The sequence below is a fragment of the Trachemys scripta genome, chromosome 5, assembly GCF_013100865.1.
Source record: "Trachemys scripta elegans isolate TJP31775 chromosome 5, CAS_Tse_1.0, whole genome shotgun sequence".
NCBI lineage: Eukaryota > Metazoa > Chordata > Testudines > Emydidae > Trachemys > Trachemys scripta.
In genome coordinates, this window is record NC_048302.1 from 25,960,096 (window position 1) to 25,985,244 (window position 25,149).

At 41.4% G+C, this 25,149-nt stretch overlaps 2 protein-coding genes across 11 annotated transcripts in view; one reads left to right on the forward strand and one right to left on the reverse strand.

The window, feature by feature from the left end:
• The window catches only part of RAP1GDS1 (Rap1 GTPase-GDP dissociation stimulator 1), a 159,300-nt gene extending 156,512 nt beyond the window's left edge, over positions 1-2,788 (forward strand). For all 6 annotated transcript variants that reach the window (XM_034771744.1, XM_034771746.1, XM_034771747.1 and 3 more), the window contains one exon: positions 2,107-2,788. In XM_034771744.1, the coding sequence (XP_034627635.1) occupies positions 2,107-2,234 (128 nt within the window). In that variant the 3' untranslated portion in view covers positions 2,235-2,788. The remainder of the gene's footprint in view (positions 1-2,106) is intronic.
• The window catches only part of TSPAN5 (tetraspanin 5), a 128,629-nt gene that overhangs the window by 3,027 nt on the left and 100,453 nt on the right, over positions 1-25,149 (reverse strand). For 4 of the 5 annotated variants that reach the window (XM_034771753.1, XM_034771751.1, XM_034771754.1 and 1 more), the window contains 6 exons: positions 24,655-24,801; positions 22,529-22,699; positions 20,133-20,258; positions 15,991-16,038; positions 15,742-15,858; positions 13,348-14,996 (listed from right to left, as the gene is read on the reverse strand). In XM_034771753.1, the coding sequence (XP_034627644.1) occupies positions 14,931-14,996; positions 15,742-15,858; positions 15,991-16,038; positions 20,133-20,258; positions 22,529-22,699; positions 24,655-24,801 (675 nt within the window). In that variant the 3' untranslated portion in view covers positions 13,348-14,930. Of the gene's footprint in view, positions 1-13,347; positions 14,997-15,741; positions 15,859-15,990; positions 16,039-20,132; positions 20,259-22,528; positions 22,700-24,654; positions 24,802-25,149 lie in introns of those variants that run through there. The other variant, XM_034771752.1, reaches the window with a different exon arrangement.

A 25,149-nucleotide genomic window follows, 5' to 3' on the forward strand; every position in this document is an offset into this window, starting at 1 on the left:
TATCTTCTTCCCCACCCGACCAAGTCCTTCCTTTTTATGTCACCAATCTCTATATAGATTGAATATTTATGCTTGTAAGTTGTGATGTTTTCTCTGCCAGTGAGTGAAGAGGTTGCTGAAGTTATTTTAAAATAATATCCACGTAGAAAATATCTGCAGCTAAGAACTCTGTAGCTTCTAAGCCCTGTGGTTTTATAGGGTATGTCTACACTGCACCTGCAAGAGTGCCCTCCAGCGCGGGTAAACAGATGCGCTAGCTCTGCTCAAGCTAGCGTGCTAAAAATAGCAGCATGGATTTTATGGCATAGGTAGCACTCAGGCTAGCCACACAAATACAGACCGAGGGGGATGGACAGGCTTATATTAGGGTGGCTACCCATGCCTCAACATCCACACTGCTATTCTTAGTGTGCTTTAGCTTGAGCAGGCTGGGAAGCACACTCTTAGCTGCAGTGGCCATAGAGGCTAAGTATCTCTCACTGAAGTAGTGAATTGATATTATAATTGGTTTCTACGATGGAAGCTGTTGTCACTATACTTTGTTACAGTGAAGTGATATTACATTTCACGTCTTTGTGCTGGCAGTTGCATATTACCAGTTAAATAAATATTTCTTGCCAGCTGGAAACTGGTGTTGCAATGGAGTCAGGGTGTTAAAAGAGGGGAGAATGATGACAATGGGAAATGTAAACAGTGCAACTTAAAAGATAAGAAAAAAAAAATCAGGGCATTCAAACCTAACACAGTCACTATGTATGAAGGCCCTGAGGCTTCTAAGAGTCTGGCTAAACAGAGCTTTTCTGCCATTGTAACTCAGTAAGTTGCTGAAAGTTGATTTGGTAACACCTGCTTAAACATGGCGATATCCTGGAAGTAGGAGGATAGAAAGTGCTTACACCGTAAAATAACCCCAGAAGTGAAAACAGCTTAATTGAAATTGTTCACAGTGTACTAAAGTTCTCAGATGCACAGCACTGGCTCTGCTGTCACACAGTAGGGGGGTAAAACATGCAAGATAATTGAAAGCAGGTGAACAGGAAACTAATGTCACAGAAAATTTGCTACAAGGAAAAGGAGCACATATCCTTTGTGTGAAATGTAGCTAATTTGAAACAGAGGTTCATATTTCTCATGAGCAGCCCAGGGCTCAGTTTAATTGGCAGCACCTGGGGAAGCAGAAATATATTTGGATTTTGTTGCTGATTTGGAGTCTACTAGAATTTCCTATCCTGCATATAAATAAAGTCCGAAGCACATTTTTTCAAAAATGCAGTGCCTACAATATATAGCCTCCAGCTGTTTCAACAGAACTCATGATGTACTTGAAAAACAATTCAAGTCAGTGCTATGGGCTTGCATCACTTTTTTCCCACCCTAAGTTATGTACCCAATAATGTACAAAGCAATCCATGCTAATTTCTTAAAGCAAAAGAAAACAAATGCTTACCATTTTAGAGGGACCAGGCCATGCATCGGATACTTGTTTTGTAAATGCATCAGTGAAAATGAACACACTTATAATAAGGCGATTAAAAATAACCAAGTGATGCAGTGTCAGGTAAAGAACCATCACACACACACCACCCGCTGTTTTTCAATAGATGAGCTTTATGGTGAGCCCTGAAGATGAGGTCACTGGCTTTGTAAGACCAGTATATGGAACAAGGTGGTTCTGGCTATACATTCGTCTACCAGTAACCATATTGAAAGGCATCTGGGCGTGGAATTTCATAAAGGCTGAGCCCCCACCGCTCCAGCTGAATTCAGTGGGAATTGTGGATCCTCAACACATTACAAAATTAGGTCGTAGAGTTATTTCTGTAGATATCACTGCACTCAAAAGTGGTGCTGCCTTTCTGGGTTATTGCTAAAATAGGCACTGTTACCTCTCTGACCACCACCCAGGCTTTTCTGTGCTCTGTAACATGAGAGTACCTCCTCTTTATGTGTGGGCTCCATTAGCTCCATCACCTCAATTAGTTTAGAGTACAAGAGTAGAGCATAAGGAAAGAGTGTCTCATTAGCAGCCCAAGAAAATTTAGGTATGTGCATAGAGACATGGTCTGAGACTGCAGAGTGTGAAACCTTCTTGCTTCTGTTTTCCAGAACCCCTTCACAAGGAAGTGCAGAACCTGGCATTTCTAGAAGTTGTATCAAAACTCCGCAGCCATGAGAACAAAACTGTTGCCCAGCAGGCCTCACTAACAGAGCAGAGACTCGCAGTAGAAAGCTGAGGAAGGTCTCCAGTTTCCATACAGCATCCCATCATGGATTTCACCTTTGTCCTCTGTCCTGCTGCCGCTCCTGCTATGTTTTCCACTGTATCACTTGTGCATGCATGTAATGTTCCCACACAAATTGATGAACTGCTGTAGGTACCTGTCCAATAAGGTTTCTAAAATCCATAGGTGGTGTTAACAGAAATCTGTCAGAAACAAGTCTGCACCCATAAATGTTCTACTTGTATTCTTGTTGCTTGGGCCACACAGTAGAATGTGCATGTTGTAGTCCTATGATGATGTAAAAGTGGTACTACATGATGACTCTTTCCTCACACCCCTAACTGCATAATAACGTACTGCTAAATTAGGGACAATACAGGAGGCAGCACGTCCAAGCTAGAGTATTGATTATAGGATTAAATAGTAAATCTAGCTCCATTTTTGGTGCTTTGGAAACACAGGTATGAATGGAATGTATTGCTGCTCATTCACTGGTCTTGCCTAGTAATGTCAAACTCACGGTACCTAGAGGTAACAAATAAAAATTCCAGTGCTCTCACACTTAATTCTCTGGCTTGTCCTTTTTGTATTTAAATACAGAATTAATGACCATACCGTACATGATGAGAAGCCCGTTTTAGTGATTGGGCCTGACTCTCAGGTAATCGAGGTCTTCAGTTTAAAGAAGAAATACAAAGGATACCATTTTAAACCATTGAAATCCATTTTTCTCTCCTCCTCATTAGTGTGTACTCTGCAGGGGATGTTGTGTGGCCTAGTAAAGTGATTTTGGGCATTGGCCCTAGCATTTATGCCAATGTAAAATCCTTTTCTGCAGCCCAGCATCTCCCACAATTCTGCTACACATGCGCCCTTCACCTCCTGTGTGCACTTCCAGAGGCAATTCAAGGCTGCAGCACAGCCCATGCTGGCCCTGCCCATTTTCTCCAGCTTGCCGCCAGATCTTCCACCTCTGCAGCAGCTCTCAGTCACCATTCTCTGCTCCCAACCTTTCCATTGCCCTTTTTAATTTTCAGGTAGAAGCAAGTAGCTTCGTTTTCTCCTCCTCCTGGACTGAGTATTCAGCAGCGCTGTGGCACCTCCCTGATGAGCTCCTCAGCCCTCTTTTAGGGATGGCAGAGCAGGGCTAAGCCCCAATAGTATTCCCTCTGCAAGAAATTTTTAACAGGATCCACAGAAGGCAAATTATGCCCTGTCTGTTCTCAACCAGCTGACCCTCGTGCTGCCAGGGCATGGAGATTTTAGTCAAAACAGGCACATTTTGACCCCTAGCCCCCCAACAAGCTGTGACGCCACCATGGGAAAGCCTGACCAGGAAACAGAGCCAAACTAGGTGAAGCTCTAAGGATGAGGAGGATCTCAGTCAGCCAGCCTATGGTGTTAGTCCTGGGGCAATTCAGGACCATAAGGATAAGTCCCTAGCAGGCCACCTGGTCCTGGCCCAAAGCCCCTCCCACTCCTCCTTCCAGCTTGATCAGGAAACTCTGGCAGTGAGTCCCCATCCTCCATCCTGGGAGGCATGGGAGCAATTTCCAAAAGGCTCCAGGCCTTGCACAAGACTAGCCACAAAAGGCCCATCTCATGGCATAGCCAGGCTTGCAAAACATGCAAAAAAATCCAAACAAAAAAGGCGAAAAAAAAGCCCCAAAGGTATTCGTCCTCTGACTCAAGACACTTCCTCCTCCTGCTGCGGAAGGAGAGCTATCAGACTCTGGTTCTGAGAAGGACATGGACAAAACATAACAATGGTTTGATCACACTGAGGTCCAAGAGATGGATGCTGTGGTTCCTTTCTCCAGGGCTCCAGATACCCTGTGCCATTCTGGGTTGCAGATGTGTACACCATCCCATCAAGATGGTGGTGATGGCGGTGAGAACCTGTCTGGCAAACATATGGAAAGACCCCTACAAACATCTTCCTGGGCTGTTCACCATCTCAGGGAGTCAAGGACCTGTTTCGGGACATACCTTATTTGAAGTATCTACTTCCCGGGGATAATGCCATATGTGTCCCCGGGCCATTGAGCTGCATGCTATGGCCCTGCTCAGGTAAGAACTTTTAAAGGCACTCAGATAGAAAAGCTTTTCAGGAGATTTATAAAGGGCATCTTCCAGCAGCTGTTCAGAGAGAAGCATATAAAGCGCAGAAATGCTGCAGAAGAGAATTTTAGCTAGTCTCCTGTAAGGTTGCCAGTTGACACAGGCTTGAGCACCAGAAGCTTCTGAGCCTCACAGCTGTTCTTGGAACATTTGTAACATGCCAGCAACTTAACCAAATACCAGTTCTCTGGCTCAATAACGCCTCGAAGAGAAGGGGGTGTCATCCTTGCAGCTTCAGTCTGCTTCTATTTGCCAGGAACTGGATGGCCTCCTTTCACGTAGGCCAGCAAACAGCCAGCAAATGGTAATGACTTTTCGCTACGGCTGAGTCAAACTGATGACGTAAGAACATATGAATTCTCATACAAGATCAAGTCAGTGATCCAGGTAGTCCAACGTCCTGTCTCAGACACTAGCAGCCAATCCTAGATGCTTCAGTGGAAGATGCAAAAAACCCCATTATGGGCAACTGTACAATAACATGCCTATAAAAAAAAAGTTTCATCCTAATCCCAGTCAGTCACTGATTTTTTTATACTTCTGTAGAGCCCGGGAGCCACAATCAACAACCGGGAGCCCATTGTGCTAGGTTCTGAACACGAACAGTCCCTGCCCCAAAGAGCTTGTAATCTAAGTACTGGTGTGCTCTACGTAAGCAGTTAGTGATTCACTTATGCCCCTGAGTATTTATATTCCTTAGGCCCTCATGTAACCGTATATATTGTCATCCATTCAGATTACTAGATGGTCTATAGCACTGCTAATAACGATGTTAAAAAGGGAGAGCTCCCTGCATACAGAAATGGATCTGTCAGAGTGAACCCTCTGCTGTTTTGACTGGATCAAAGTTTATCACATTTCTACATACCCAAGTACTTATTGTTGCTATCGAATCATTTAGTCTAAGAGCCTCCGCTAATGAGGAAAACTATATTTCTTGCACAGATCTATGTATTATCTGGAATGCATTTGACTATCCTTTTACATTTCATTCTATCCATTTTGCTGAAGTCAAATGAGTTCAAACTGCTGGAGTGAAGTTTGATTTATGAATAGATGTACAGTAGATAGATAACATCCAAATATAGCTTGTAACCTGTACTGCTCGAGTTATTTTTATGCCTGTAGTGTCAGACATCTCATTGCTTGCCGCCTACCGTAAACTAAGCTGAAAGGCGCTGTGGCTGCCATACTCAAAGGGCTTGGAGGAGCAGACAGTATCAAGCTACTGCATTTGACTTGTAATGGTCATACAGATGTAGACCAGATTTACAGTCTGAAAATCATCAGCTTCAGCAAAAACACATCCGCTAATGTTTGAACAAAGTGTTTCACGTATCTTATCAGCCTGGCCTTGTACAAGACATTTCGCTGGGAAAAACTCAGCCCCCTAAGTTTTTCCTGGTGGCAGATATTTAAGATTTAAAAAATGGGAGCACTAGATTTTTTTTTTGCTAATTAAATTTGTGCATAAAGCATTGCATTAAACCAGACTTTGTTGGATATAATTTGTTTAAATAAAAATATAACCTCCTGGGGAGTTTCATTCAGACCACGAAGCCTGCACCATCCAGTAATATAGACATAGGAACTTCAAAATACCATCCCAAAGACAATAATGATGCAGAAAATGGATAATTATTAGCCACAGCTATCTGCCAGAAACAACATGCAAGCTTTTTAAATGTATACTTTAACAGTTATCAAAGGAGCTTAATCATGAAACAGTAAAGAATACACATAATACCGATAGCTCCATTAGTAAGTAATAAAGCAAGTTGTGCTACAACCACGCATGTCCATCACATGTTAAAGACCACTAGGCAATATGTTTTTCTAAAAAGATACACTTCAATTGAACTACAAGTTGATGCAGGAATTGTTGGGTGAAGTTCTATGGCCTCTGTTATGCAGGTCAGACCAGATGATTGCAATTGTCCCTTCTAGCCTTAAAAAGAAATCTATAAATCTGTGTTTGAATAGGTCCCATGATTAATAGAAAGGGTAGAATAAAACAGGTAAATCCTTCATGCAGCAACAGTGCTCTGAAATCAGTAATTTATCTTCATGTCCATGTGCCTCGTCACCTACCTGACACTATAAAGGCACCTTCCTGGTCCATAACTGCTGCAAGTCCCTGGTCCATAATGAAAAGCTGGTCCCTGACTAATGGGGAAATGTTATCACACAAGAGCAAATGGCAGCAACCAATTGCGCCTCCACTATCAGTGACATTCTGCTCTGAAAACAAAAATTTTAAATGTTTGTTTTTAAAAAACTGCAATTTTTTAACCTACATTTTGACAAAGTCAGGATGTCAAATGCACTTTCTTCCATCTCGATGTGTCCTGCAGCAGAGGCCTCATCAGTAATACGCATTGGTATTAAGTTAGAAATAACGGCACCCATCAGAATTTAATTAGCCAAGTCTTGTCCTAGGTCTATGGCTTTAACTTACATGGTTTTATTATAATATATCTATAGTACTATAGATGCATAATGATGTTTTACAGAGAACAAACACACAGAGGAACTTGCGGTCTCCTAGAAAAGAGTCTAATTTAGATGAAAGTTGTTGTAAACACATCCCTCACTGCATCATGGGATGAAACCATCATGTTTTTTCTATTGACTAAAACTTAAAAGGGGCAAAGCACCTTCACCGAAAGCTCTCACCAAAATCTTAGCACCATATATATTTAAATGGCCTCAACATTTGAATTTACCATTTTGCAAGCACAACTATTTGCATGTGTGAAGACAACTGTATACACAAATGGCATTTGACAGAAAATTACTGAACAAATGGTGGACTACAGATGTAGAGGTTGGGTTAAAAATATGGCCCTTGGGGTCTCAGCAGTGAAATGGGCTGTAAACAACAATGCTCTGGCCTGTGTTTCAAAAATAAGCATTGTCATCTCTGAATTGAAAGAATGAAATACAAAGGCAAGTCAAAAGGAAGCAATGCGGTTTACTGGGTCTCCAAAGATTTTTAAGACTCAAAAGAAAAAGAATACATTCTAGAAACTAATGTACAGGTCTGTTGCATCTTACACGCATTTAACATGCGCAATTTCAACTTTACGCGGTTGGCAAAAACAAAACAAAAACACAGTTTTAATACTATACCTGTAGTGCAGGCGATTTCGCCCGCCATTGAACTCAATGGGGTTTTGGCTATACGCGGTTTTCACTTTACGCGCTAACCGCGGAATGGAACCCCCGCGTAAGATGAGACAGACCTGTATATCCTTCATACATCCCCAAGAGACTGGGCTGGGGGAACAATCTAAAGTAAGCTCAGTATAAACAGATTTTTACAACCTGAAGTGTCAGTAGCAGATATTCAAGGCGGAATAAACTTTCCTTCTATGCTCGTAATAGAATCAGAAAAGGCCATTAATACCTGCATTGTAACTTGTCACCTGTACAAGCCAAAGGTTGCTGCAACATTCCGGTCACTGTAACTTGGCATAACTCACCTTGATCCTCTGTTCAGGCAGAATTTGCCCTCTTCAGGGAGTTTCAGAAATTGGATTTCTTGGTTTTGCCATTTCTTGATGAACCTGGGAATAAACCTTCCCCCCACCCCCATCCCCGCCCTCACTGGCTACAGCTAAACTTCATACTTAATGAGAACTGTGTATGCCAGTGGTTCCCAAACTTTTTGCCAGCACAACCACATTTTACTTAATTATTTCCTCCCGGGACCCCAGATGGCATGGAGTATGCCATTTTGAAGAACAAAATAGCATCCTCCACATGGTGTGACCTTAAATGCACCATATCTGCGAGGTCACACTGCATGGAGGACACCATTTTGTATAGTAAAATGGAATCCTCTGCCCAGCATGATCTCGCACGAACCGTACATGTGAGGTCACACTGTATGGAGGACACCCACTGGTCTACAAAATGGCGTTCTTTGCACAGTGTGACCTCATACCCATGGTTCGTGTGAGGTCAGGCTGTGCAGAGCAAAATGGAATTCGCCACAAACTAGGGATTACCATGATCCCATCTGCTGATGGCATGACCCCATTTGGAATCGCGACCCACAGTTTGGGAATCGCTCGTGTATGCACTACTGACAAAGCCAGACACAATGCTGCCAAGATGGACATAAGCATTTTTTCCACTCTAGTGGAAGACAGTTCAATTTATCTGCAAGTGATAACGACCAAGGCTAAAATGGAAGGAGAACATCTAACCACTGCAGACGCTTTTGAAATTCCCCTCTTTCCTCCCCCGCCATGTTTTAAGCAATTATACTCTTCAAAATTACTGGGATTACTTATATTTGAGTTCAGTTGCGAAATTAATGCAGAGTTTGATTAGATCATAAATTTTAGGGATTTTGCACTGGACAGTATTTCACAAATCTGCACGTACATTTTTTTTAATCTGAAATTTATTTGTGAAAATATTCATAAGAACAATGAAAACAATCAAGAATATAGCACAGCTCTAACCTTAACTCATTTACATTTTAGCACTAAAACTAGCCGTTCTGTATGGTTGTCTGTGAAGCATTTAAAGACTTAATTGCTACCCTCAGAAAGGCCAGGGTATCCACCTGCTCTCTACCAAAATTGTCATGGTGAATCATTAGGTTTCCTCCGTGCTCTCCCCTCTCTGAACTACCAGATAAGTGACTTTTGAACACTAAAAAGTCACTAAAATAATTAGGCTGAAGTTCCAACAGCTGTGCTAAATTGTATCCTCTGGGATTTTAAAAGTAACAGATTATAGTTGGAAATAGATAAAACAAGCAGTCTCATATCCTCAACACAGCTAAGTTATTTAGTTACCAGTTTCTACCACATTCACATCAGAGTAGATGTAGGGGTTCCTGGTGTTTGAATGATCTTTTGCTTACACCAGTTATTATTTCATTTAACAGCATCTCCCAGCAGAATGAAAACATGATCTTCTATGTACATTTTAGGATGAAATGTCCAAGTGATAACAGATAGGTTTGGGAGCTAAACGTGTATTTGTACCTTTAGAGTGAAGCACTGAAAGAAAAGTAAACATTCACCAAGTAATACTTCACACAATTTTATTTATAAAATTGTAATTATCTAACAAATTGCATATAAAATGATTTACTTCAAGTAAATACAGAATACTGCACAACTATTAAAACTATTGTCCATCATAAATGTATTAAAACATTCCTAAAAATGCACCTATTAAAAAACACAAATAGCATGATCAAGACCACTTTCAATAGCTTAAAATGAGTTACCAAGAAGTTGTGTTAAACTTCCAAAGTATAGTCCAGTTACATCCTTTGAAATCACCACAGTCTAATGCTAAAGATGACAAATATAAGCAATACATATGCACCTGAACTATGCATTTCTTCCAGACTGAAGATGACCAGTTGGAAAACAGACAACTAAAGCTCAAGTCAAACTCTACCAGCATGCAGTTCTGTTAAAGCAATACTTTCAGTCAGTAAGTGTAATTGGCTTTTACAATCAATTTTGCAACTCACAAATTTAAAAAACAAAAAAGAAGTAACACAAGAGAATACATTCAGATAAAAAGAAATGTTACACAAAGGTAAATACAACGAATAACCTTCATTGTACCCTACAATGATTTGAGGAGAGAGATTCTCCTTGAACTGGATTGGTGTTACATACCAGAGACAGGACTGAGTCACAAAGTTCGGGTCCAGATCCCAATCTCCCCAAAGTTTGGGATGATCAGATCATGGTTTTGGTTCAGGCCCATCTCTACTATGCACACAGAATGCATATGGAGACACATGGATGGAGCTTGTTGCTGACATTCATACTGCAAAACAAAAAAGACTAATGATGTTACACTGTTGATCACCAAGTTGGTGTATATTACAAGTCACAATGACTATTTTTATACTGCATATTATTAGAGATGTGAACTATTTTCTTTCTAAGCATTAAAGGTTGGCAGCTAAATGGCTCTTACTGAGGAAACAAAACTTACCAGCAGTGGCCTGGTTTAGACAACTTCAGCCTACTGGGTTAATGAGACTCAAATTAACATATGCAATAATTTTGGCAAACAAAAAGGAGGGCATGAGGGTTGGGAACCTGCATTGTCTTTAAACACACTAGGATCAATTCTCCTTTCAATACAATGTGGATTGGATGTGTCATTAGCATTAATCCAAAAAAGTATACGCATTGCAAGGAGGGAGAATGGACCCCAAGGTTTGCATTCAGAGGTTCTCTTATTTGTCTTTGGTAACTGGAACCAATTCTATCCAGGACATTTCTGAAGAAGTGAAGATGCAGGTTCATTTTCAGGACCACACCAAGTCAAGACCTAGTACCAAATTTAGTCCTGGCATAAGAGGTGTCAGCTCCCCGTGAGTTCAGCCAGGGTTGAATTTCACCCCTAGATTTTACAGTCAATACCTTTTCAGATCCTAAGCAGGCAGCACAGGAAGAAGGTTCCTCAACTAACCAAAGCAAAAATGGGAAGCTGCTCAACCTTCATAAAACATAGGCCAGCTGTAGTTTTACATGGCAGACACTAGATGGCAGGCAATTAAAGCATTCCTGGCTCAAACCAATGGATATGTAAAGCTTCTTAAGTGACCATTCTCTTAATTTTGATCAGCAAACTCTCACATTGTATATCTGTCATGAGTATAAATACATATTTATGATGAATAGCAGTCAGGTGCAAGAACCATTTCATTTGCATGCCACTATTTACATTTCAAATAGTATTTACACACCAGAACCTACCAAACCAGGTTCTGTCTCCTGATTCACTACAATTACCATCTCTCTGAAAGGAAAGGCGAAGGAGAAGGCTTAGAGGACAGAGAACATGTAAGCAACAGTCTCCACCACTTCAAACTCCAAGAGCCACAGTCGATATTATGGGTCTCAAACCAACAAGAGAAAAGAGCAGGCTAAAACACAGAAATTTGGTCATGTAAGACATCGCAAATAATTATTATTTAAAAGAGGGCATTCTAACAACACAAGGGTCTAAGAATCTGGGCAGAGTGATTAGAGGTTAGATCAACCAGAGTGAGAGTGTGTATCTGAACTCTGAAATGGCTTTAGAACTCTGGACACAGCTGAAGCTTTCAGATCAGCTGTCAGCTAATGCCATAGCCACGCATATAACGCCTAGCACATGCAAACATTTCACTCCATAAGAGGCTGCCAGAACGCTGACTGGCAACATATTCTGGAGCAGCTACTGCACTTTGTGGCTGGTTAAAATGGCCTTCAGACTTGCACCTAATACTACCACCTGAGGCATGCTAGAAATTGCCCAGAAATACAATACCTACTGTATCTTATTGCTTTAACAAGACCCTGCTGGAAGTTAAGCCTGTTTTGCCAGAATTCATGGTCTATTTGTGACTCACCTGAAGTTTTAATGGAACTTTCCAGCAGAAATATTGTTTGCATTTGGTCGGTTCTGTGTAAAATAGATCAGGTGCCAAGGCCTCGCATGACTTTCCAAATTGCCCTCCTAAATTCCAAGTGGAAGTGGGCACTCTTAGGCTACGTCTCCACTGAAAGCAGTTGGGGGAGGTGGGGGGGCGGCGTGGAGGAATTCCCCTGATCATGTAGACATGCTTGCACTAGCTATCATCCAGCTAGAAGGAGTATAAATACCAGTGTAGTTGCAGTAGCTGTTACCTACGCTGCTGTTTATAGTCGTGCTAACTAGACGATAGCACAAGTACATGTACACAAGCAGGGATATCATATTCACACCCCGATCTCGCAGTGTAGTTGTAGCCACTATTACACATTCCCTGCATACACGTGTGGGGTTTGAACATACAACATAGGCAGCTGGTTCTGAACATTCAATGTGGCTTGACCACAAATGACTGAAAAAATGGGGAGGGAAAACACAACAACAAAATCATCTTAAACAACAGGATTAGTATTCGCAGCAACAAAGGGTTGTAGAAAAATAAAGATTGTTCTTTAGTGGTTCTTAAAACAGCAGTCACTCAGGGACCTAGAGGAAACTTTGTACATTTTCTGCATATGCACCTGAAAGTCATGAGAACAAAACCTCCCCATTTTTAAGAGCAATTCCCTTCCTTTCAGCACAATACTCCACTGCTGGCATTTCCCAGAATTGTGACTTTGCAATAGAAGAAAAACTACGAGAACCGTCAGGAGAAGACAAAAGTCAATTACAGTACTACTGTGGAAGTTCAAGTAGAGGAATGGAAGTTGTCTTCAGAAGCCTATAGCAGCAGAAACAGCAGCAGCATTAAAGATCAATGGCAACCAGGATTCTATAATGTGGACTTTTTAAATCAAAGCACTGGTTCGCAATCAATGCTCTCAGTAGGGGGAAGGGGTGCATTTCCTGAATGCTGCTTCCCTGATCTCTACAAAACAGAGCAGTAGCATCTTTAGCTCCAATGAACTTTCCATTCTGTTGCCATCAGGCAAAATATCGTGCTCCCTTAAGGGGAAATGAACAATAGCTCCCCAAGATAAGAGGAGTGGCTAAGAAAAACATAACACTCTGATGAGATTGAACCAACTTTATTAAGGACAATGTATTATAAACACTTTCAAAGTTTAAAAAAGTCCTTTGAAGTTGCCGTTGGTCTTTAACCGCACACGCCAAAGGGTGTGGATGCTGCCAGCCACAGGCCAGGTGGAGCCCACTGGAGATTGAGGTAACACCAAATAAAAAACAAGAGTGCAATTGCACTGCTCAGCTCTTCCAAGCCATTGAATAATGGTGCGTATTGCCAGCTTTTGGGGGTAGAAACGCAAGTTGTCTCCACACAACCAGAACGCAGAAAGAAAGCATGTGTAAGTGTATATGCACTCATACATTGCATCTCTCACAAGGGAGGTTAGTGTACTGATTTGAAAGAAAATGGCATCCAAGCGTGTTCACTTTTTCTGCTCTTATCTTATTCATCTTAGGGGACACTTTGGGCCAGTCCTGAATGGTGCTAACACACCTCCTAAACGCCCAGCACCCGCAACACACGCCCAGCACCCGCAACTACTTCTTGAGGGAAGCAAGAGATGAGGGCAATCAGCCCCAGCACGATTGGGCTCATAGACACTATGCAGGGCCATAAGACAAGCTAAATGTATACGAAGTGCCTTGGCTACCCAAGTTAGTGTCAGGTGCATGATCACACTATTATTGAAATAAAAGCTGATCACAGACACCTAGCTGGAGTTTGATCTACCTTGCCTCCCAATACTTGTGCTGTAGTCCAAATTCTACCGCTTCTTCCATTTCTAAAGGACCAAAAGTCTCTTGGTTGGTCCCAATACACTCTTCTTGCTTAAAAATATCCTTTTATTCTATTGGTTCAAGAAAGCATTTTGTTGTATTCAGACAGAGAGAGGCAGGATGGGAAACACACACAGAGTTAAGCAAATGAAAAACTGCTGACTCTAGGGAAGCATTTACTATAGCAAAGCTGTCCTCCTTTCCCCCTTCCAAGACAAGGGGATAGGAACTTTCCATAATCAAGTGCATCTACCAATAAATAAGTAAATTTGGATTAGAAGCCTACTGAAACATATGCAGGGTTTTAAAAACAAAGTTTCTCAGATTCTAATTCCATAGCTCATGCAGGTAAGAAGAAGAATTTAAAAAGAAAAGAAAAGAAAGAAAACCAAAGCTTCAGCTAGGAAAGGATCAAGGAAACATTTTAAAAGAAATTTTGTACAATTATAACAAAGCACTAATATTAGTGACAGCCCCAAATACATCAGGTTATGCCAAATTCCAAAGAATCAATGGATATAGCCAAGGTATTTGGGTACGTACTTCATAACTCTCTCTCTTTTTTTTTTTTTTTTTTTAAGTTAGCATATATTTCATTCTCTTTTTAACATTATACACCTGAGCCCTCCAAACCTCATGCTCCCATATATGTCCCATTCTTGCTTGGAGAAAGATGCTGGCAAATTTAGATAGTTATCCCTTCAATCTTGCTGATTCCAACCACATATTACAGACAAAGTCTGGAAGCGCTTGTATAAAAGTTTTTCCTTGTTTTTAAAACAATTTCTTGAAATGTACAATTGATGAGTGGAAAGTTGTTTCCTGTTTGATGGGTTTAGTTTCAGAAAGACCTGCAGCTATGTTTAGCTGTGGAAAACAAGAAGATGGTTCCTTCAGCGTGTACTGAAGAAAGAAACCTTTTCAGGAACGTTTGGCAGCTATCGAAGAGCTTGTGACACGGAGAATAAACAGCATATCCACACACCACAATGCAACTCCGTCCCATTGACACACACCAATTAAAAAAGAGAGAGTGTCCACCTGTTATTCAGAAGCAAGGATACAGTAGAGATTCATGGCTCAACAGCTTGTTGGTGATTTAAAAAAAAAAAAAAACACTGTCAGTGAGCAGCAGATTTTAAACAGCCCACCCATTAGCCAACCCCAAAGAAACAAGGGTTCACTGCAATACCAGCAGCGTAGACTTGAGACCGCTTTGGAAAGAAGGCTTCCCCGTCACCCATGTCCATACAGCTTGGTGTCGGAGTGACACACTGGAGGTTTTGGAGGTTTTCAGTTGTCCAGTGTCTTGTGGCGGTTATTTCAGCAGTTTTACCAGCTGGCTCTGACAGCTTCAATGTCACTAACCAAGTTCTGGGCTAAGCATATCCCGAATATCTGGAAAAAGATGACAGTTCGTTTACTGGGTGCACTTGACAGTCCTTTGTGTACAGTCTGTTTCCCCCAGTGTGGGACTTTGACACAGCAACAGGAGAAAGAAATTTGAGAAATGCCATTGTAAAAACATTATAGAAGTTGGCAGAGGGGGCGTAGGAGCAAATGTAAAAACAAACTCCTTTAAGTTCATTTTTTGTCTGAAACGGACTGGATTCTAAATCAACAGCGTGCCTTTAATCTGAAGTCAGAGACTGTACTAGAATTTCTTCCCACCTGCAATTTAAAAAGTGATTTTTTTGGCAACATGTCTAGATAAGGTCAGAAATAAGGTCTCCCTACAATCTTTGAAATCCTCCTCTCCTCCCTCCCCCCAAGGTTGCCAATTTTGCCTGGACATGATCATGGAAGTTTCATCACATGACAATCTTTAATTAAAGATTAATCTTTAATTTGTGGAGACTCCAGGATAATCCTGGAGGGTTGGCAACCTTATGCCCACCCCCAATCTGACAAAGTGCAGAATTGAGTTGAGGGCAGTCGGACAAACACCTTTCTACGGATAAACATAAAATATCCTTCAACACAAATGAAGTCTCAGCCATTACTCACCAGTTAGCCCTTATTGAAAACCACTAATTCAAGGTTATTAAACAATGAAACAGCCTCATTTCCAGCTCTCTTGTTGAGCGTTTCCCTGTTCTGCTTTTTTCCTCTTTAACTTCTTTATGAGGAATGTGTGCTTTACCTGCAACAACGCAATCCCAATGAAGATGCCAGCAACGATAGTAAGATTGTCCTGCAGCCATTTCTCAAACTGGGGGACGCAACCTTTAGTGTAGATAACAATCTGCTGATCAACCTCCTGGAAAGGAGAAGAGGGATGAAAACACAGATAATTAGCTCAACCTTTACCTCCAATTCTATAACCTGCTTGCCCAAAGTTACTCAGATCCTTACGAAATCAGGTATGATTTAAAAAAACAAAAACACTTACCGGTTTTTGCCTGGCATCGTATCCACACTGAGTGTTAATGACATCTTCCTAAGGGAGAAAAAAGAAAGGCAGTAAGGAGAAGTGCTTCCAATTACAAGGGACTCCCACAACATTTTCTCTCCTCAGCCTGTGATAAACCCCACATCCCAGAGACGGACCTTCTGTGGAGATGAAAGCACGAACTGGGGTGCCTTCTATTTAAATAAAATAACTTTCTGCTGAAAATGTTCATACTTTGTCCCTGAAAAATACACCAAGGATAGGGCAAGTTTAGTTCAGAGTTCATCGTGGGCCATGTGAAGAGGGGATGGAGTGGAGTGGTCACTGGTACAATCTGGTCCATTCCAAAGGAAACAAGTTTGCTCTAAAAAACTATTTTATAAGCCCAAGAGACAGGTTGTGCTTCTCCCTCAAAGGCTAGGGGAAGAGAAGAGAGAGATAAGCTGTGTTTTTCTGTCACCTACCCCTTTCACAGGAGGTTATGATACCCATGAGAAGGAGTCACTTGCTATTCTCCTACTGTACTGTCCCTCACTTGAGAGCTCTGGAGTGCACAAAAGGAAGTACACACTATTCTAAAGGGCATTTCTCAGTGAGTAGTACCCCACGGCAGCACTTCTAACCTATTTTTTTTGAGGCTGTCATTCCTCCACACACACAGACCTTCTGGTGCAATGAGGAGAAGCAGACCCACGGAGCAAAGCCTGCCCCATCCCACGCAACCCAATCTCTGCACACGCTCTAGCCCCTTAGTAAGTTAATCTGAAGAAAAACATCACCCTAATAAGAAAGATTACAATGCAGCAGCCATTCTGGGGCTCTCTACTGCCAGTGTCACCTCTGGAATGCAGCCACAGGTTTCTCAATACCAAAACCCAATCATGACTGCCACTACTTCATTCTTCACGGCTGAGGATGTTAGGGAGATTCCCAAACCTGAGCCGTCCTTTGTAGGTGACAAATCTGAGGAATTGTCACAGATTGAAGTGTCATTAGAGGAGATTTTGGAAATAATTGATAAACTAGCTTGCCGTAGGTGTAACCCACTCAGCACGTATTACATTTCCCACTCTGTGCTCAATCCACAAAGGATATGGGTCTGTTACAGCTCCCAGCTACACAGCCTGGCTTTGCAGCTCCAGCTGTACAGATTCATGCTTTTGACTCTGAAAGCCTCTAGTTCAGTCCTCAGTGTAACCAAGACAGCACAGAGAGACAGAACTAGAGAAACACTCCCTCTCCCTACAACAATGATGTGCGGAAAGGTGATCTGCTAAGCTAACTTAGAAACCCAGCTAAGGCCAGTTATAGGTCCAGGTGGGGGAGGCATCCAGCACATTAAAAAAAAAAAAAAAAAAAAAAAAAATCTCACCCTGGCCCCCAACCAGTAAATTATGCCTCTTGGTATTTTCTAGTTTGTTAAAGGTATTCCAGGATGCACCATTCGATAAAGTCACCAGTTTCCTCAGATGCAGTGAGATCCCTGGGGCTGAGCTTTCCCCACCCAAGATGCAAGTGATTCACATCCTGCAGGGGGTGGGGAATTGCACTCCCTACCCCGGTATATGCATCCCAGTATATTTCCAACACAGGAGAAAGCATCAAGAGAATTTGACACAGGTGGATTGTAAGCTTCTTCCAGATATGAACGCCCTCCACCCTGCTTAAATGGACCTTCTCCACCTAAACTTGGGCTTCATTCAGTTTTGCAGATTACTTGTAACTCCACCAGTCTAAACAGCCCCAGTGCTTCCCTTGACCTCCATGAAGTTCCTTAAAGAGACTGGAGGCACAAGGCAATTGTCAAGCAAAACAAGGGAAGGTAAAACTTGGGGAACTGACAGTCCTCAAGAGATGACACTTCACTCCTATTTGCAAGCAGAGAGAACCCTTGCCCTAGTCTTTTAAGTATATGTTGATTACACCATTTTACTAGGGCTTCTTGAATGACCGATGCAGGAATTAAACATTAGAGTTTATAAGAATTAAGTACAATATGGAAATAAGTTCACCTCCTATTACTTTCTAGAGTTGTTCAGTGGACCTATCCAACACTATGGCATAGGATGGTAATCCCTGATATGTGGGAGCTCCAGTTTCACATCCAGAGGTGGGGATGGGGGGGAAACCCATCAGACAGACTTTATTTGTAGACCTTTCATTCTAAAATTACAAGATTTCTTTGACTGTGCATTCCCCTTAGGATCTGGTCATATTTTGAGACACTGGATATACAGATTTGCTTCATGAAGTTATAGGCAGCTGGCAAGACATCCAAAAAAACAGAGCACACTACATAGTGGCTTGTGTCTGGAAAGCTTTCCCACAGGAGGGATATCGGAGTTAATAAATCTGGGCATCCTACTACAACTACAGGACTTCTAGCTTTGTTACAAGAGGACTTTGAACACTTAGGGACACAATCTATGGCATGGAGAGATCAGTTATTTCACCGATCAATCGTGCCGCTTCTTTACAGTGAACAGAGTTGATATTTATTTTTTTAATTCTATGCTTATTGTACACCTTCCCCAGATGACAGGTATACCCCCACCCCCACCCCCACCCCCACCCCCACCCCACACACACACACACACACACAGAGTTGTTGGGACAATTTTCGCATGGATTGGTATTTAGGTATTTATAGGGATATTGTTGGCTTTGTTTTCTAACAAGTACATTTTAAAAACTAGGTTATGACAACCAGTTTGTGTTTATGCAGGGGGTGGTGTCCAAGTGGTACAGAAATGTAATGCATTAGCATAATCTATTGTCCAGTTTGCTTTAATATGCGTAAAAAATAAGGTGACTAGTTGGATGGTGGCTTCAGATTATTGTGAATGCTTGTTCACATCAGAGAGCAACCAGGACAGTGTTGTGCAAAAGGCAGTCACCTCTCAGGAGAGGAGGAGGAGGAGGACAATAGCAAATGATGTTGCAAAGTGAAGTCTGAGATGCATTAGCAGGAGAGGGAAGCTTCTGTGGGACCTATGGGCCCCTGCCTAGCTTCAGTCAATGCTACAGTACTCATAAAAGTGAGGACGTAAAATTCACTCAACATGGAAAGAAAGCCATTAATGACAAACTAGATGATACTAGGACTGGTAGGTTGGTTTTTAATTAACAGAAAGACTACATAATGTGTAACATTAGCCACAAAATAGTCTACAGGTGCACTAATGTATCCCTATACCAAATCCTGCACAATCAGTAACCTGTCCCCCATATTATCGATCATATCTCACAGGTAAAAATGCACCCTTAACTTGGTTTGCACATTATAAGTAAAGAGACAACATGGAATTGTATCCATCATAAAATGCTACGAAACTTCATTAAACGAGTGTCTCCCTCAAACGGATCATCTTCACTTCTGCACAATCTCAGTTAACTGCATGATAAAGGTGCCCACCACCCAGCACGCGAACTTAGTTGTTATAATTAAAGCAAAGTCAGTCACCGGGAAGGAACAACAAGTCTATGAGGGGAGAGAGAGAAGAAAGATTTCCAATCCTGTCTCAAATTCAAAAGTAAAACACATGTAAGTTCTTTGAGGCATTGACAGTAATGTATTCTAGATTTGCCTAGCACACTGGGACCCAACCTGGTTGTGGCCTGTAGGTGCTACCACAATATAAAAGGTAAGTAAAGCAAATAATAAGCAATATACATGTCTGTTAAAAATATTTTTTCCTCTTCTAAGTGTTCAGCCTTAGAGACTCTGGGAATGGGGGCAAGGGGGTGGGGGTGAAACAGCCTGGTACCAAACTGAAAGCAACCATCATCTAACCAAGGCCAGGCTATGGCTCTTAGCAGTGCTAAAAACAACACATGCACCCAGCCAAGATAGTGATCTCCTCATTCAAATGAAAAGCAGCAAGTACAAAGCCTAAGGTGGAGACTTAAAGAAGTCATCTCTCAGGATTGGAGATCAAACTGATGTTGACTGTGCAAAGTTGAGCTGCTAGTTAAACCTTGAAGTGGATAGGAAAAGCAAGGGCTAAAATAAACAGACATCTCTCTCTCTCTCTCTCTCTCTCACACACACACACACAGCCTAACCGAAGACACCATTTCGTGTAGCAGTGATTTAAGAGAGGAGCAGCAGAACCACACCACCCTGTTGGTAACGCACTCACGGCAGGATCTTTAGTACAGCATGAAAACGGCACGCCACAGCGCTCTCGACTCGCATTGGAATCGGTGCAATTGAAGTAAATATTGAGGTTCCAGTCATCAGCGCCGAAGGCTCCACAGCACTGCCACTAGAGCAAACACACGAGAATGAGAACATTCTGACTCTGCACGTGAATGAATATCAGCACCAACATCACACACTGGGAGATTAGAGGGAATCTGGCAACAAAGAAAAATCAAAATTCACTCCCAGTCCCATCCTGGAAAGTGGTTCTTAAATTACTGTACAAATAACTCCCTGTTAAGGATGTATTGTATGTGGGCAGAACCCACCCACTAAGTGCCAAAATAAAAATGTCTCCAGTATAGGGTGACCAGACAGCAAGTGTGAAAAATCGGGACGGGGGTGGGGAGTAATAGGAGCCTATATAAGAAAAAGACCCAAAAATCAGGACTGTCCCTATAAAATCGGGACACCTGGTCACCCTGCTCAAGTAACTGAATCTTCAGTACAATACACCAATGAGCCAGACAATCAGCTGCTGTATGTGGACTTGTCTCCACTGGAAGCCAACAGAGCGGCTTTGATTTAGACCGGTTGAGGATCTGGCCCAGTGTTAATCTATATTAATTTTAAATTGAACTGAGCGTGTATAAAAGGTGTTTGATTGACAGTGCCAGTCAACATCCTTTTTTCACATATGTGGCACAGCACGTACAGCAGCAGTGCAAACTTCCTCCACGCTGCCTTCAGCTGGTACCTACTCTAGGGCTGAGAAAGCAGTTTGGTTTCCATGCTCAGTCCACCTGCGGTGTCTCTGCTGAGATTGCTTGCTAACAAGGAAACCAGTTATGATGGCAGTTTTTATTACGTTCACTAGGAATTGCACTGAGACCCTTTCATTTCACAACGGCCAAAGATTTGTGGCCGCCACCAAGCTAGGTCAGATCCAATACAATGTGTAAGACTCTGTGCATCCCGTCACGTATTCACTCTCTCGAGGGGAAAAAACAAAATTATGACATACTCAAACATGAACATAAATGAATTCATTTTGGTGGGTGGATATCCCTTGGATAGCAGTCATCTAGCACTCAGGCCCTTAGACACACAGGGCCAAATTCAAAGGTGATGAATAAGGATGCAGGCTCCTAAGCTGAAGGGCCAGGAGAGAGGAGTGTAACAAGAAAGAGCTAAAGAGTAAGAATGGGATGGGCAGCATAGGCCATTCCCTGCTTGATTTACATCTTCATACAGCTCCTTGGTGTGTAACTTACATCCACTTCGATTCCCTTGCATGTCAGTAAGTAATAACGTGTACGTTTAAGGGAGCTTAACTTGTACCACCTCACACACCACACTCTAAATATTACCAATTCTCTCTAAGAGACAGAGATAGGAGCCATTTCCAGATTTCTCATGAGGAGAACTTCAATAGTGGCCCAATTCCAACTAGGCTAATTACATTCAATAGACTTCAGAATTTCCCCTGCAGTTTCGCTTGGATAAGTAATTCTCCTCCTCCTACCCTGAAACATGGTCTAGAATTCTAGCCCTGCTAACTAGATGTCAAGTCCCATCACAGAACTGACTGTATTTTCAATCAATCAGTCTCAATAAAACACATTGTATGAGTGCTGCAACTAGAGATGGGCAAAAATCTTTTCAGCAAATAGTAAATTCTCCAAAAAAAAAAAAAAAATGCGTTTTGGGGGCATCAAAATCATTTGCAAATTTTGATATAATTCAGTGAATAGTTTCTGTCCCCAGCCCCAAAAAACAATAATTCCAAAAATGCCATTTTGAATTGAGATTTTGTTTTGAAAAATATCATTTCAAATAGACATTTGAAATGTTTTGTTTCCATTTGAACTCTACTTTTTGGTTTTTCATTTTGTCAAAAACAAAACAAAATAAACATGAAAAAAATTCAGTTTCCATGCAAAACTAACTGAATTTTCTTTTGGATTTTTCATTTCAGCCATTGAACTGAAAAATCAGTTATTCACTTAACTCTAGTTGCAACTCTTATAGTAATGAAATAGTTTAAGCCTTCATGAACAATGGAGAAGTCTTCAGAAACTTGTTTTTAGGAAAGCTATGTGATCTAGTGGTCTAGAGCACAAGAATGGACATCAGGAACTTGCAATTTCTAATTCTGGATCTACCACAGACTCCCGCGGTGACTTTTAGACAATTCACCTAGCCTTTTGCCTCACTTCTCCCACTTATAAAATGGGGTTAATAACTAGCCTAACCTCAAACGGGATTCAGATATATCTATAGAAGTGCCATTAAGTAATTGCTACGTATATGTGCTAAGTATTATATTCTAGAGCATTTTTGTGGCTGCTTGCAAAAGCCAACAGATGAGAAGTAAAAGTAGAAACAACTTACATATTCCTGTGTGAAGTCTATAAGGTTTTGCAAATCAATATCATCTCTGTATGCTCTGATGTTATTGTTTATAAAGAAATACAGCTGGTCTTTGATCCAGTCTTTGAAAACAAATGCCAGAACACCAGCAGTGAGCTCCAGGAAGAAAATAATTCCCAGGAATACAGAAAACTATGAGAAAGAAGAGAAAAAAAGTTACAAGAAAAGGACAATTTTACCTCTGTGGCAAAAGGCTTATTTTCCAAGGCTTACAAATAATCAGAATGTGAATGACCTGAAACTGGATGTTTTGTCAGTTTCAGCAGGCTTATTAACACATGTTCAATGTACTCCTACCCACAGGAAACCTGACTCTTTTAAAAATGTTATTCATAATCAGCTGATAGTGCAGGATTGTACAGTTCTGTCTGGCACTTAACAAAGACCAACATTTTCAAAGTTGGGTGCCTAAAGTTGGATACCTCAGCTGGGATTTTCAAAAGAACCCAAGGTAGTTAGGAGTAAATGTAAATGGGACTCCCTGAGACCCTCCCCTCTGACAATATCAGCCTTAAATCCATATTTAGGTACCTAAATTTTCAAAAGGTGTTGAGCAGCCAATAGCACCTCTGAAAATCAATTCACTTATTTGGGTGCCAAAAATTAGGTGCAGAAATCAATCTATTGGCACCTAGGTCTGTACAGTTTGGCCTAAGGAAGCATTTAAAGCAAACACTGGTAACAGCAGAAATTAATTAATGACTAAGTTACAAAGGAATGTCTGTGGAATTACTCATTATAATCACATTAAAACCAAGTAAATTCATCAAGATTAATGCAAATGCAGTGAATGCCAAAGGCATTACTAATGACATGCCACTTTCTCTAAACATCTCCAGTGAGTCTAGTCTAGATGGAGTTTAAAAAATCCCACATGATCCAGATATATTACAGCTCTCTGTTCTGCAACTGTGCCTTTGATTCTCATTTTAATATTTATTTTTTGTTCATTCAGATGCATTTTTAATTTTTCCTGCAGCTACTGAATAGGAGGCTATTGGCAGATGTGTTCATTTTAGAAGCGTTCAGAGAAGCAAAGGATGGAAGAAACAAGAAAGTTACTTTAATTTTCTAGCCACACACAAGTAAATTGGAACTAGCTCAGGCTAGTTTATAGAAAGGCCTTGAGAACAGTAACTAAGAACCACCTCCTCCCTCTATACAGCACTTCCAACCCGGGAGCCAAACACAGCACTGTTGTTTAGCAAGAAGCTTTTTCATGTACATTTAACAGTTATGGTGATGATGGCGTAAATTAAACGACAGCTTGTCAGGAGCCAAAAGGGTGAATGGGGATCACACTAACCTTGTGTAAAACAGACCAGCCTGCAGTCACACATCTAACTTGAAGATGTGCCCCACAGGGAGCATGGTTACCAAAAGACAGACAAACCAGGCTGCTCAGCTCAAGATGGCGCATTGGCTGCTGGGACCTGCCTGCAGTTTCTTTCATGACTAATAGTCCAGGCCAAGGGAGACTGAGCAGGGCCCATCATTAAGCAGTACAGGGCTATGTTGAATTAGTCTGAGTTGTACAGTGCCAGGGATATCTACAAGGTCACAGGACCTCAATAAATAATCCCCTCTATAACTCAATATTGTCTCTTCTTTACCACAAGGGACATCATGGGGCCTGCACTCCCACACCAATGATCATGTGGGCTACATTTGTTAGAGTTTTCACGTCCCCCCCCCCCCCCCCCACACACACACATTTTACACAGGCATCTCATTATGGGCTTTCAAAGCTCAATACGTACACTATTAAAGTAGGTTCTCTCCTTTAGTGAGAGAAAGGCCAAGCATTAGATTGGATCCTTATAAAAGGCATGTGCTTTGCATTATGGCTCTTAACAGGATTGCATCATGCAAGTTAAAACTCAAAAACATAAGCAATTTGAATTACAGCTCTTTAATAATTTTATTGTTTAAAGATAGGGAAAAACTAACTTAGCAGAGAAATACAACACACTTGTGTCAAATATCCCCTAAGGCATTTTACAAGACTGCCACAGTTAAGCAATAACACAGAACATGGTTTAACTTATGTAACTGATGAATCCAGAAATTGCAAAAAGGCTACTTACGAACTTGAGAAGGAAGGTATTTTCTCGCAAAGCTCCAATACATCCTGCAAATCCCAAAATGAACATGACTCCTCCTACCACAAGGAAGAGCCAAACTGGATCAAAGCCTCCCAGGTCAGTTATGGAGGAGATATTGGACAGCACTCCCTGGGAAAAAAAACAATGCCAAGGAATAACAGATGTGTCTGGCCTTCTATTGTGCAACAAGTCTGCTTTTGCTTTTCCTTTAAAATACAGAGAACATCAAATGGATGTTCTTCGGCACGTATCAGAGAGCAAAATTAATAAGCTCTTGGATGCACAGCAGATGAAAAGATGGACATTTCCTTTCAATGCATTGTGTGCACTGAAACAATAAGATACAATGTGAACAACAAAATGCATCTCAGAGTGTCCTTTGCAAGGAAGTCACAGAGTATATCACGCCACATACAGCTATGAGGGATTAATTTGCCAGGAAGTCACAGTAGCTAATAGGGTGGAAGGAAGATTAGT